The 13134-nt window shown below is 35.8% G+C and overlaps 1 protein-coding gene across 1 annotated transcript; it reads right to left on the reverse strand.

The window, feature by feature from the left end:
* Nucleotides 1-577: 577 nt before the first annotated feature.
* LOC125224833 (odorant receptor 2a-like) lies at nt 578-4138 on the reverse strand. The gene is made up of 5 exons (XM_048128310.1): nt 3351-4138; nt 3176-3275; nt 2726-2830; nt 1102-1257; nt 578-631 (listed from the first exon to the last, which is right to left on the reverse strand). The coding sequence occupies exons 1-5, from the start codon at nt 4136-4138 to the stop codon at nt 578-580; spliced, it is 1203 nt and encodes a 400-aa protein (XP_047984267.1).
* Between the last annotated feature and the right edge of the window lie 8996 nt (nt 4139-13134).

A 13134-nucleotide genomic window follows, 5' to 3' on the forward strand; every position in this document is an offset into this window, starting at 1 on the left:
ACAGGTTTTGATGGCGGATCGCTGTGGTTTCTTCATCGATGTCTTGACGTTAATTACCACCTACATCATGTAAGCTGTAATGTAAGCGTTGTAACAGAAACATCGTTTGCCACAAAACCAAGCGCATGCATAGTTGGATTTTTAGTCTTGTAAGATTTCGATGAATATATTTCATTAATTAATAACGTTATTACACAGTAAACGTTGAAGTGACTTCTTTGACAACAGTACGGTGTCAATAAGACAGGGCTAGGGCCACTCTAGGTCTAGGATTCAAATTGGTTGACTATACGAAGTTCTGCGTCTATCTATGTGCTTCTATAAATAGGTACTCGGAAGATAAATGCGACGTATTTTAATATCATTTTTTTTTACTTTAAAAGAAGGTGCAAGTACTTCGTAACATCTAAACTAGAATTTAAACTGCTAAAGTCTTTATGAAATTGTGCATTAAAAAAAAACTTATTTTTAATCTTCTAAATATTACCTCATATGATTTTTAAGGTAAGAAGCGTGGAAATAAAATATTTATTTCTAAAATATCTATTTAAATATTATATTCCTTTGAAGCTTCAGCTTAAGCCCAAGCTGCGTTCATCAAATTAAATATAGAGTAAGCTTCCCGGCACATCTAAAAAAAAGCAATACTGATATAAAAACTGACAGTAGCTTGTTAAAGTTCGTTTTATTTCACTCTCAGACATGTGACACATGCACAATTAAAATGTCTATGGGATTCAACTTTCCGCAACTGCATATTTTTAATTTGCCTTCTTTTTATTGGCAAAGTGTGTTACTTTCTTTTTCATCGCGCAAACTATTGGATATTCAGGTCTTTTGGTTCGTGGAGCCAAAGCCAAAACGTAGAGGCTTTGATACTTTAAAACCACAGATATATGAAATAACATGCTCTGAGTTTAAAACGGAGTGCTTTTGATACTTAAATGAAATAAAAGGGTACACCGATCGGATGCTGCCCTTGCGCGTGTTATGGGACGCACGCAGCACACACGTCAAAACATTATCGTCCCATAGAAAATTTGAATTTCGCAATTTTTTTAATGTCAAGAGTCTTTTGACCGTCTATAAGTATTATGTTACCTGAGCAAAGGTGTCGAGACAGATGGCGCAGAAGACAGTCCTGATGACGATGGGCTTCAAAGCGCGTGTTAGCATGAACAGGACGGAGCGCATTATGCGCTTGTCGGAGTGCTTCTCCCAGCCGCAAGAATATATCGACAGACGGAAGTTTTCACCCTACACAAAAAACTTCATCTCAATTCCAACTTTATTATAGTTATGTGTAATAGTATTCTAAACTACTGGGTTTTATTTATTAAATAAATACATCTGTACAAAAATATACAAAGAACTTGAACTACTAAACTTAATCTAACATGGAATAAATATATGTACACAAAAATATTTACGAATAAAGCACAGGAGCAAGCATGTCGAAAGATGGTAGGGTGCACAGATGTCATATATACCATAGATCAAGCAAACGTATCTACTTAGCGTGTCAAATGAACTCAGTGAAATCCACTGAGTTGTCCGTCTTTAATCGCAGCTTGCAGCATTCGGGCGTCAATTTTTGTAAGTTGAAGTCAATCAAAACATAAAAAATGCCTCGTTACGTGATATTCAATTGCAACAACACAAAAATTATGAACAATCAAGAGCCTGAGACATATTTAAAATTACAGGCAAGAAACAACTTCAGTACAAAATTTGACACGCTCGGCCCCTATACAAATAGATGAACTTGTTTCTTCTATATAAATAAAGTTCTGTGGTAGGGTGCCCAGAAGGCTGGTAGCATTGCCGCGCTGGATCGCGATGCTTATCCTCTGCGCAAGAAAGAAACTAGCCCTCTGGTCACCCGTAGCACTTATGAGGCGCTTCGCCATCTAGATACGATATTGATCGGATATTTTAGTATCAAAAATCATCAAAAAACATCGTGAGGAAACCGGACTAATTTCCAATAAATACTAGTTACCCTTTGGGTTGGAAGGTCAGATGGCAGTCGCTTTCGTAAAACTAGTGCCTACGCCAAATCTTGGGATTAGTTGTCACAGCGGACCCCAGGCTCAAATGAGCCGCGGCGAATGCTGGGATAACGCAAGGAGGATGATGATGTCAGTATCAAAAATTATGTTTCTTGGTACAAACATTCTACTATAAAATTACTTGAAAAACTCAGGTACGGATTTAAATGAATGCATATTATACAGAGTGGGGCCTGTAACAAAGGCGAAGAATTGAACTCTAGGCTATTCTCCTTATACTGATCAACATTTGTTCGGCGACTTTTAAAAATAACTTGTATTTTGATTTTTATCACCCTTGAAAGGTTTTTCTAAGAGGTAATGTATTGCGAATTCTGTTTAGTCTAAAGTGTGACAGACAACGTCAATGACAACCATAATGGCTTACATTGAAGCTAATATTTATTTTGTATGAAAAATTAAAAATTTAAAGACTTCATAATTTTTAAAAGTCACTGAACAAATGTTGATCAGTATGAGGAGAATAGCCTACAGTTCAATTCTTCGCCTTTGTTACAGGCCCCACTCTGTATAGAACACTGAATTTAAATTAATTTCTTGACAAAATTTATGTTTGCCAGTGGGACATGTTTTCTAAGCATACTCAAGGGACAGTAAGTATAAAATAATAAGTTATTAAATAAAAATGAATATAATTGCGATTCCGCACATACCGTCTCCATTAAAAGGTCGCTGTAATAACAAGGTATGTAGAAATGTAATATGACGCCGGTAAAGAATCCTATGAATTCGAGGTTAATTTCTCCCTTCCGAAGAGACTGAAATAAAAATCAATTTTTACTCAGTTAAGGACAAATCGAAAAACCAGACAATTCCAATGTTTTAGGTCATATTTAAAAATATTTTAATCGGGTTAGTCACGCGTTAAGTCGATATAACGTTTGACATGTTTCGATCCATTTCCGAGGATCTTTCTCAAGAGTCCCACCCGCTTAAGATATTTTTAAATATGTTTGAGTCTCACGGGAGTTTTATGTCATATTTAAAAAAAGTTACCTAAGTATATCTTATTATTGTATATTATAGTTTTTCAGTATCTACATAAATAAACTAGACAATTATAATAAATAACTATATTCCACTTTGTTTTTGCTCTTTATTACCTCGGTAATTTGAAACGCCGTCAGAGGGAGTAGAAAAGTTGTTGTTTTCATAATAAATTCGTACAACACGGTGAAATTGGCTTTAATGATTTCAATAAATCTGAAAGACAAAAATATTATATTCATATGTTTCACCTGAAGGGGAACCTCTTGAATATAAGAAATGTATTCGTACTTGTATATATCCTGCAGTTGTAAAATAATCCTTCCTAAGTTTTCTCGAATAGTTTCAGCTGAGTCCTTAGTATTGGAGAACAATTTCGATATTCGCAGATTAAGGATGTCCAACTGTCCGCACAAATGAAGCATAAATATTGGGACAATCGGATCAAACCCCACATACATCGAAGTCGCGTAAATATCAAAGAAGAGTGTTAAACCGAACAACATGACAAAAACGAAATGTACATTTTTGTAATCGTCTAGAATCCAAGGGTAGGTCATTTCGAACATCGGCACCAGTTCGAATTCACCAGCTAGATAAGACTTTCCCATAAGTACAAAGGCTTTGACCGGGAAAATAGCGCTCGTCGAGCAAGCTGAAACGAACCAGTACTGAGTAACTTTTACGCCTCTCTTTGAGTACTTATAAACAATGCGCTGTTCTTCTTCACAGAACTCTTTGGCTAGTTCGTAATCATTATCCACAATGCGAATTAGATCGGTAAGAGACTCCTGATATCGTAATAAAATCGAGTATTTGTACGTAATGGTGAAAGAAACTATCGCCATTATAGCACTTTTGCATGCATCAGCATATGCGCCACACTGTATGTCGTGGAAAAATATTGAATACAACAGGAACATACAGCAGAAAAAGGATAAAGTGGATATAGCTGTAAATTGAGTGCGCCACTTTTTGTCCCGCGGGATGTAAGGATGGGATCGATTCAGACGCATTGCTGTTGTGGCTATCCAAAAGATATTATCAAATTTCATGTTTTCACTAAGTATTTTTGACATTTTGCGAATGTGTATGTGTTGACTGCTTGTCGGGACACCTTGAGTACAACCGGGGGTTCTTTTCTGACAAATGCTGAAAATATTGGGTGAGAATTTGCGCGTGTGGGTGACGTTAAGTGGTCAGCTTGTGACAGATATACGATGTCTTATGTTTGTCGTAAAGCAACGAAGGACTTTTGGTATCGGATTCATTTATCTAACAACGTCTAATATATATAATTATAGTAACAATACAGTAACTATAATTATATATATTAGACGAATATTTTGAGTGATTATTTTTTTTCGTATGTTTCCATTGTCAGCATGACAAAATAAAAACATCTTTTTTAAGAAACAGCACGATTGCAGCTACATTATACCTACATGCTGGATTATATTTAATTAATAATTTAACGTGGTTCATTTTAATAATAATTTTAGTACAATTTGGTCTAATTTTTTTTTATACCACGTCGGTGGTAAACAGGTATACGGCCCGCCTGATTAATTGTTAAAGTAGGTATATTCATTGTGTGCCTGTCAGACTTCATAATGTCATAATTTATAAAAAATATATCAAAGCTAAATTCAAAACCTCAATATTACATTAATGTTGAATTTATCATTATATATTTTTAAATTAAAGGAAAAATGGAAAAATTCACACCTCCGGCAGGACTCGAACCTGCGACCTTTGGCCTTGCCGGGGCCATCGCGCTTCCAACTGCGGCACGGAGGCCTGCTGGATGTGTGCGAATTTATCCATGCCTTCCCTCAATTCTCAACCGCCTTAGGGTGGCGTTATAGCAAACATCTACCCGTAAGAATAGATCTTAACAGGCACTGAAGTCTCAATTTACATTGAGAATTCGCCAGTAACAATGTGCTAACCCATACTACATTTGTTTTTTATCATGCAGAAGCGTCTGCGAGCGATATTACATATTTTTAAAAATATGTAATATCGCTCGCAGACGTTTCTGCATGATAAAAAACAAATTTATCATTATAGTTAATATTAAAAGACACTAAAAATTCACTTCTAGTCTTCTGTGCTTTAGACCAAGCTTCCAAGTACGTAAAATACAATACGTCGTGCAAATTATACCGCGACTTGTAAACCAGATTACCTGACATTACTGGAGACACCTGACAAAATAATGGCTGCTGCCTCATTTATCAACTATTCGGATTGATTCCCAGTTTCTACGCGACTTGTCATCAATCAGGGACAAACATCGAATCACGTCGCCTTGCCTGTAATTTAACACAAAGGAACGCATAATTGACGTACAGGCTGATTCCTACTCGTCTTAATCTAAAGCAATCTATGTATATGGAATTAGCGAAACGCCTCCTAGAGGCTTCGGGCGCTCAGACGGCTTAGCGAACCAGCGTTGCTGCTCAGAGAGGCAATGGCGGCAATGCAGTCAGTCTTCTGGCCACTCATCCTGCCGATAAGAGGCAAATCAGGAAGGTCGCCTAGTGGTAAGCCTGCTGCTCATGGACACACAAAATACCAGAAGGGTTGGAGTTGCGTTGCTGGCCTACGGACGGATTCTTACGTTTTTAAAGAAAAAAATATATTTTACAATGTTTGTATTCATCTGTTTTTTGTTGTTTTAATAAATAAAAACTAAGCAATTATTTCAATGAAGTCTCAGGTAAGTATAGTGGGATTCCTCAAACAAATCCAATTTCAAACTCATACCAACTTTCTACAAGAATTGACCTCATGACACTAACGTCCTGAAAAATGGGAGTGTTTTTAGTAGCGTACCTATGTACATATTCTAATCTACGCTTGTAGTGTTAAAAGTTATATATGCACTTTTTAATAAAAAATGAGTATCGAACTTCAAATTAATACGACATTATACGTAAAAAAACTCTTTCAAGTAAGGAACACAAAGCTGGAATTGGATTAAATATATGTATAAGCCAACTTGTACTTATTGCAGGCGACGTTGGCGTTTAAAACTATGAAAATTTAAATCTAAATACAAAACTTAAGGTACCTGACTGTTTGCAAAAATTATAATGTAACTCCAGTAGATAAGTATATTTGCCCGTACCCACCGTCATCGGTCCCAAAAAATCCAAACAAGGGCTTGGCCTTTTAAAAATCTCTTTAGTGCTAAATTTTAACGCAAAACGCCGGGTTCATTTTGTATTCCGCGGGGGCGCGCCGCCGAGGGTCGCGAGTCGTGAGGACCGCTGCCATATTTTGCATAACTAATCCAATGGTAACACTAATCTATCCTTAAGCGTAATGGTTCGTGTGTTGTCTGTTTGATCCATTGAAACTATTACTTTATGTTGGGTTATGTATGGAACAGTGTTTCATATCATATAAGTCTAAGGGTCCACTGAAAATCAGCGTCGTGGCGCACTATGTGCTCCGACACATGCTGAGTGGCATCCTTTTTGGAACAACAATCTATACATTTACCACTTATGCAACTGCCAAGATGTAACGTGTTGTTTCGAATAAATTTTATTTCATTTTCATTTCATTTTTTCAAAAGTGCCTGAAGGTAAATATATATCTCTGTCTATTAGCTTAAAGTGTAGGTAACAGCATATAATTAAACAAAGGAAGATGTATTAATTAGCAACCTACATAGGTATACACCTTGGACGTCACAGACGATATTTTTTTACCCTAATAATGAGCTGTTCATGCTCATTATTTATTTAAAGAATTGGAAATATAAAACTGATCTTTTTTAGTGGTAGCCATGTTGTATTTGTTGTATATTCAACGATTCAGACCATATTACAATTAAATACATGTATAGCAAACAGCATCGCATATTCAATTCCAACATGGCATACTTAGATAAAAGTACCTACCTATCTACAGACTTACGTTAATATTCATTATATTTCCACAGGGTTTTCCCAAGCAGCAGTCGATACAAACTGTGTCAATATTCGAGAGTTCATTTAGGCATCACAGAATTTTTTACTTAATCTTTGTTCATCTGTATTCCAAGTCCGCTCGAGAACGAAGCTTTCCTGAATTCCTTATTCCATTCTCAGCATCTGTTTTCATTTTCCTTGAGTCGATTTTATGATAAATAGAACGAGCGGTAAGCGTTCAATTAAAACAGAGTCCGTGGACCAAGTATAAAGTACAGAAACTGTTTCTTTTCAGTTTGTGATACAATGGTGTAGATTTAACTCTCATAACCAGTTAACAGATAACTAATAAATTATGAAAATGCAGTCAATATCAATCCTATTGCTGGGAACAGGTCTCCTCTCTCTCAACTATAAGAAAGAAAGGGCAACGCTTCTTATGGCTATAAGGTCAATATGGATAAGTGTCGCATACATACGGGTACCTATTTATGTAAGTATGTCTTATTTTGAAACAGTGATCAGTGTTTTAAATTAGTTCATACAAAAACATACGTAAAAAGGCCAACCACATATCCCCGAATGGCACAATTAAAAACTAAAGCTACAGGTAAAAATGTTATTTCAAAAAATGCGAAAAACTCATTGGTACAGGATTTGAACCCGCAACATCCAAATTAAAGTCAAATATCATAACCGTTCAATTATCACCATTTTACAAGTCGGTAAATAATAATATCAAACTTCCTTCTTAACTTGGTAAAATTACATCAAAGCATAAAAACGCTTTTAACACGCATACAAATAAAACTCAGTCGTTCTAACTAATATCATTCAAAAAGTTTACTCATTATTCAAATCCAATTTTGAGCGGTTTTCCGTGCGCATCCAAAACATGAATGTATATAGTGAAGCAAAAAAAAACGTTTATTCAAGTAGGATTTTACAGCCTCTTTCGAATCGTCAAAATTACATTAAAATTAGATTAAAAAATAAATAAAAAATTCACAAAAATAATAATAACTTAACAAATTATAATTATTAATGATTAATACATTGTAAGGTAAAAGTACCAGTAGTGGTCAACTGTTTCCCAGCCGATGCCACTTTTGACCCAGCACTGGTACTTATTACTATCACTACATAGTATAAAACAAAGTCGCTTTCTCTGTCCCTATGTCCCTATGTATGCTTAAATCTTTAAAGCTACGCAACGGATTTTGATGCGGTTTTTTTAAATAGATAGAGTGATTCTAGAGGAAGGTTTACATGTAGGTATAGTACCCGTGCGAAGCCGGGGCGGATCGCTAGTATCCTATAAAACAATTTTCCATTCCACCCTGCTCTAAGTTTTCAGTACGTGTACCGTAATACCACCCAACTATAGTCCAAAGCTATCAACTTATGGTCAAAAAATAATTGTAAATATTTCGTTCAGGGGTGCCTTTTTACTAGGTGTATTTTTTGTTGATCTAGGGCTGACTAATTAATTTCAAATGGATGAAAATACTCGGACTAAACCAAAAAAACCATTAGTGACGATTATTTTTCAGGACAGTCGGTCTTGGAGCATGAGAACGAGGAGAGCCGACCTCAAATTATGGGACAAAGGCAAAGGAAAAGAAGAAGATTTTTGAACTTCTGGACCATATAGTTGCAGTATTGGACTATAATAGTAGGGTAGTTTTAGTACTTAATAAACTTAAGCATATACGGAATCTTTCGTGTAGCTCGTAACAAGATCTAATTAGTACGGAGTCTTATATAATAATAAGAGGGTTATTTTCCACATTTCGGTATTCGGTACTGCCAAGGGTGTGATCCTGGATTCCGGGAATGATGCGAGTGATGCGACATGTAATGATAATTAGTAAAACACGGTGCCGCTTGCGTCGTGCCGGTGCCAGTTATAATGAAATCAAGTGTTTCAGTGGATATGGGGCGTGCTTCCGTAGCAGTAATACTATATAAGTAGGTATACAGGGTGGGGCCTGTAACAAAAGCAAAAAATTAAACTGTAGGCTATACTCCTTAACCCTTAATTTGGCAAAGTCCGGTGGGACGGACAGGTGATAAAAAAAAATATTTCGCTTTTTAGGTACAATTTTATTTAATAAGTCAACTGTTTTTAGCAAAATATTTATGCGTTTTTCTTTTGGTTTTTGTAAGAACAGGGTATTTCTGTTGTATAAATAATAAAATATATTACATAATAGTTGCAAGTGGTTATGTTTTCAATTTATTTCTCAATTTCTAATACTCATAATCATCATTTAAACAAGTTGTCCGCCGCACCGGACAGTGCCAAATATATACTAAATACGATTTGTCCGCCGTGGCGGACTATGCCAATGTTGCGGTGACACGTGTTGTAACAAATTATTATATTGTTTTGTTTATTATTTTGATTTTCTTGTTTTGGTGGCCTGCTTTAATGCTTAGATTTTTTATTTAATCCAACAGCGTGTGGTGCTGGACCAAGCAGTTAAAATTTTGGCACTTTTAGGTATACGTAGTGCGCGGATATTGTGAATGTTACATGTCGCGCGAGGGGTAGGTAATAAACATTAAAGAAAACCGGGTAGATCAAAATTTATAATTTCTTTGTCTGCCCCGAACATTGATATAATTAATTTCGGGTAGTTTTGTGTTGTTTACATCTTCGACGGCATTTTGCTGGGACATCACTGTCACATCAGTCTGTCGTGATCACGGCCTGTGCAACCTGGCCAAAAAGTCGGAAAAAAGTTAAAATAATGATATTTGACTATAAATATGTGTCAGTTTGATTACTTTGATTTTCATACAAAATTATTATATTTGTTAATTTTTAAAATAAATATATGTTAAGAAATACTTGTTTATTTTAAATGACCGTATGTTTGGCAGTGTCCGCCTCGGCGGACATATTAATTTATCCCAATATTTGGCAGAGTCCGCTGTGGCGGACATATTTTTTTTCCAAAACTAATAAATCTAGATTTTTTTAAATATTTTTCGGACGCTTTAAAAACACCTGTTATTCAATATATTAAGTAAAATCGGAAAATTTATGTCACCAGAGTCTCTGCCAAATTAAGGGTTAAACTGACCAACATTTGTTCAGTGACTTTTAAAAATTATGAAGTCTTTAAATTTTAAATCTTTCATACAAAATAAATATTAGCTTCAATGTACGCCATTATTGTTGTCATTGACGTTGTCTGTCACACTTTAGACTTAACAGAATTCGTAATACATTAACTCTTAGAAAAAACTTTCAAGGGTGATAAAAATCAAAATACAAGTTATTTTTAAAAGTCGCCGAACAAATGTTGATCAGTATAAGGATCGGGTGTCAGAGCAATTATCTCCAGAAATTGTTACTGAATCAAAAATCTTTCTTAATAACCATGACATCTTTCCGAACATCTCGATTGGTGAGCCACGTGTCCATTTTAGTGGAAAAAATATTTTTCACTTTTTTTAGGTAACTATCTATCATGAACCTTAAAAATGCACTGTTTGTATGTATTCATACAGTTCATTCATTCATCATGGCCCATCGTATTTTGTAGCAAGTTTGTAGCACAGGCAGGTATTAGAGGTAAAGTGTGACTTCAATGAATTTTCACGGAAAATGACACAAGAAAATAGCGTCCCCAAACCATCACAATATGATGATACATTATATCCATGACGTTATCGGTATGACGCTTTCGATAAACTTTTCTAAAACGTCAAAAACTCGGAGAGCAAAGAGATCGGCTCAGGTGCAAATGACAGATCGTAACAAATCCACCACATACCATGTTTTATGGAAAGGGTCCCCCTTCCCTTGAAAGAATTTTTCATAATGAGTAAAATAATTCGAATCTTAATCAATTTATTTATTTATTTCATCTTTGTTGCACAGAAGAAAATCTTGCAGTACAAAAAGGCGGACCCAATGCTTTAAAGCTTTCTCTACCAGTCAACCTCGACGTTAAGCAAAGATATTGTAAGCGGTGCACGGTGCGGTGCTACAATATCAACAGTAAAATTAAAACAAAGGGAAATAAAAAAGTATATAAAATAAAAAATAAAAATAATTAAATATTGTTCCTTTGTCTATCTGTCTAGTGCGCCGCAAGGTACTACTGTGACAAGTTGCGCTTGATTCCTCTTATGAAGCTAGCGGCTTAACAAAACATGTGAGACATTAACAGACCAAGAAAAACATTGGTCTTCAAGTACATCATACGTTTCGTCTGAATCCTATTCAAACTGAGAACTTCTAAATGAACACGTAAAGCTTTGTGAGTCGTCGAGTGGAACGCACCGTGCGCGAGTATCCACGTCACGCGCCGCGGCGGAGTGCTCGTTAGAATCAGCATTATTTCACCCACTACCCCCTACTTACATAAGGCTACTTTCACACAGACATGCGGGTATTTATTTTATTTATTTTATTTTATTTTTAATATTTATAGGTACTCGTGTTATTAACTAGATTTATCGAAAACAAAAATAGTCAATTAAGATTGTTATTATTATGAAAATTAAGTTGATCTGTGTAAGGTGTCCCCCAATATTTTATTTATTTATTTTAAGAACACTAACTCAGTTAAAAGATATTCCGAAAAAATCTATAAAATCGAGGTTCCGCTCTCGACTGTTTACTCCTCCAAAAATTGATCAATCGGAACGAAATATTTGAGAATCTGAATAACAATGAAATAATCTGTGTTGGACCGTTTAATTTTTTTGGTTAATTGTTACCAATTTTTAATCTCACACCTTTTTTTGGACCATAATGAAAACGGCCGTTTTTGGAAATTTTTGATGGGATCGTCTATTTCTCGTATAGCGTCTTTAAAAATTAAAATATCAAGAAAATCAAAACGGAAAATAAAACTAATATTGATCTGTGTTGACAAAATCATTGCTCTAACTCCAAAAACCAGGGAGCAAATACCTAGTCGAGAGCGTTTGTATGCAAAATTGCCCCCTCCTGTTGCATCTTAAGTTAACTAGTGAATATCAAGGTATCTAGCTAATGGTCTTAAGGTTGCATCGATAGCTTGAAGAGAATGAAAGGTATCTAAGGAAACACGTAGAAGACACCAATCTTCGCACATAACTTGACAGCGCCAGATATGGACCTAAAATGGCAATTGTAAAAACTAGTACTACTTATCAAATATGTACTACACAAAACTACATTTAGATCAGTCATATTGTGACTTGGTATGTACATGCATATGCAATCTGTGATAAAACTGATAAAATAGATTAAACAAGGAAACTTGAAAAATATTTACAATAGGAAAATAACTTATTATAATATAACTTACTTCAGACAATCAAAATGTTCAGAAGTCTATAGGATGGGAAAATGTAGCAACTGAAGTAGAATTTTAAAAGTTATTTATTTTTGCCACAATATGTATTTTAAAGCTAAATATTTTTCAGCAAATGTTAAACAGTGCCTTTTTTAAATGAACTCGCGAGAACCACTGACTCGTCCTGTGCAGCCACCGTGTACTGCCAACCAGCCGGGAATGTACGCCAATAGGGGTCAAGTCTGAGGCGCTGGTGGCCTAGCGGTAAGAGAGACTTTCAATCCGGAGGTAGCAGGCTCGATCCCCGGCTGGCGAGGCGAGGTACGAACTCTACGAACCTCGCCTCGTTCCTTATGTGCGAAATGTCATTTGTTATTTGCCAGTCGCTCTTCGGTGAAGGAAAACATCGTGAGGAAACCGGATTAATCTCAGATGTCAGATGGCAGTTAATTTCGTAGAACTAGTACCTACACTAAATCTTACTTAGTTCTCAAAGCGGACCCCAGGCTCCCATGAGCCGTGGCAAATGCCGGGATAACGCAAGGAGGATGATGAGGAGCCATGTCTGTGTGGACGTAGCCTAACCCCCCGCGTGACGAGACATTGCTGAATCGCGTAATGCTCTGTAACGGCGTATAACAACAATTGTAACCAGGCACCGTCATGTTGGGGCCGTCATTTTGTGGAAAGCTCACGTTCTGTAGATTTTTGATCGAGTTTTGTTAAACTCGCATAAAAAGTTGGAGACTATTTAACACGTTTGAAGTCTTTGATGACAATATTACGACTAAGTAAGTAATAAATATTTATGACACGATGTTCAAAAGTCATTTTGGAATGCGGTTA

Source organism: Leguminivora glycinivorella, chromosome 3 (genome assembly GCF_023078275.1).
Source record: "Leguminivora glycinivorella isolate SPB_JAAS2020 chromosome 3, LegGlyc_1.1, whole genome shotgun sequence".
Lineage (NCBI taxonomy): Eukaryota > Metazoa > Arthropoda > Insecta > Lepidoptera > Tortricidae > Leguminivora > Leguminivora glycinivorella.

Coding starts and splice junctions, on each gene's coding strand:
- LOC125224833 (XM_048128310.1), bottom strand. CDS start 4,138: ATGTCAAAAATACTTAGTGAAAACATGAAATTTGATAATATCTTTTGG. Junction 2,831..3,175: donor CGGCGTTTCAAATTACCGAG/GTAATAAAGAGC, acceptor TTTTTATTTCAG/TCTCTTCGGAAGGGAGAAAT. Junction 632..1,101: donor GTCTCGACACCTTTGCTCAG/GTAACATAATAC, acceptor GCTTTTTTTTAG/ATGTGCCGGGAAGCTTACTC.